General features: G+C 41.2%; 1 protein-coding gene across 1 annotated transcript in view; it reads right to left on the minus strand.

Annotated features, from left to right (window-relative positions):
- Positions 1 to 1409, minus strand: part of naglu (N-acetylglucosaminidase, alpha) — a 17564-nt gene that overhangs the window by 11668 nt on the left and 4487 nt on the right. Inside the window, exon 2 of the mRNA XM_020611776.1 lies at positions 553 to 700. Coding sequence (XP_020467432.1) covers positions 553 to 700 — 148 coding nt within the window. The remainder of the gene's footprint in view (positions 1 to 552; positions 701 to 1409) is intronic.

Here is a 1409-nt window from a genome sequence, read left to right on the forward strand (position 1 = left end):
TTTTTTTGTAACCTTTGCCAGATCTGTGCCTTGCCACAATTCTGTCTCTGAGCTCTTCAGGCAGTTCCTTTAACCTCATGATTCTCATTTGCTCTGACATGCACTGTGAGCTGTAGGGTCTTATATGGACAGGTGTGTGGCTTTCCTAATCACGTTCAATCAGTATAATCAAACACAGCTGGCCTCAAATGAAGGTGTAGAACCATCTCAGGGATGATCAGAAGAAATGGACAGCACCTAAGTTAAATATATGAGTGTCACAGCAAAGGGTCTGAATACTTATGACTATGTGATATTTCAGTTTTTCTTTTTTAATAAATCTGCAAAAATGTCAAACATTCTGTGTTTTTCTGTCAATATGGGGTGCTGTGTGTACATTAATGAGGAAAAAATGAACTAAATGATTTTAGCATATGGCTGCAATATAACAAAGAGTGGAAAATTTAAGGAGATCTGAATACTTTCCGTACCCACTCTGTCTAGCAACGCCCATGGTTCATGTAGATGTCCCAAAGGGTGCCAGCTATTTCAGGCTGGCAGGTGTGCTCTTACCTCTTGCCACAGGGCTTCCTGGCCAGTGAAAGCCAGTGGCAGATTGATCCCATTGAGCGCCATCCAGTCGATCTCCCTTTCCCATCTGGGCCACGCCCACCACACATAGGAATAGCTAACAGTGCAAACGTTCTGGTAATACCGAAATCTAGATGCAAACACAAATAAATTGTTTATTGTCAAAGTGATGTCTTAAAAATAACAGTTTTCAAACAAAGAATGAAGCCAGTGTAATTTGGATGAGCTTCAGTGACTTTTAGATACAAGGACCAATGTTCATTGGGTGTCCACAGGTTTTAACACATGGCTGAGAGGCATTAATGTGTAATCACCATGAAGAAAGGGAATGTGCTGTGCAAAGTTACATTCAGTGCATATGCCATCACACAGTAATTTAAAAGTTATTGTATAATCCAGTAGAAGACCAGTTTATTGTCATATATGGCTGTAGGCAGTAATAGAAAGCAGCAGCCATGTTTGATTTTTATTAAAATGTTATGTTCAGTTATTATGTAATATTTCTTCCTGGTTTAGATTTTTTTTTTCCATCCAGGCTTTTATTGTACTGACTGTAGAATAATGTGGGCCTGGTTGCAACAAGGGACAGCTGTGCCTTTTTGGTCCAGTCAGAAATGTGCTAGATCCAAGAGTTAGCCCTTCACCCATAACAGGAAAACAGCTGCTAAGCATGAGCTTTCCTTTTGGACTTGCCCCCCAGAAATGTTAAGTTCACGGATAGGGATATCCTCCTAGCCTTCATCTTCCGACAAGATCAGATCTGGTCAGGGCTGATGGCGCAACAGTTGAAGCTAGGCCAGTGACACGGGAAACACTCCTTCTTACACTGGGGATGTACC

This window comes from Monopterus albus, unplaced genomic scaffold (genome assembly GCF_001952655.1).
Source record: "Monopterus albus unplaced genomic scaffold, M_albus_1.0 scaffold117.1, whole genome shotgun sequence".
Taxonomy (NCBI): domain Eukaryota; kingdom Metazoa; phylum Chordata; class Actinopteri; order Synbranchiformes; family Synbranchidae; genus Monopterus; species Monopterus albus.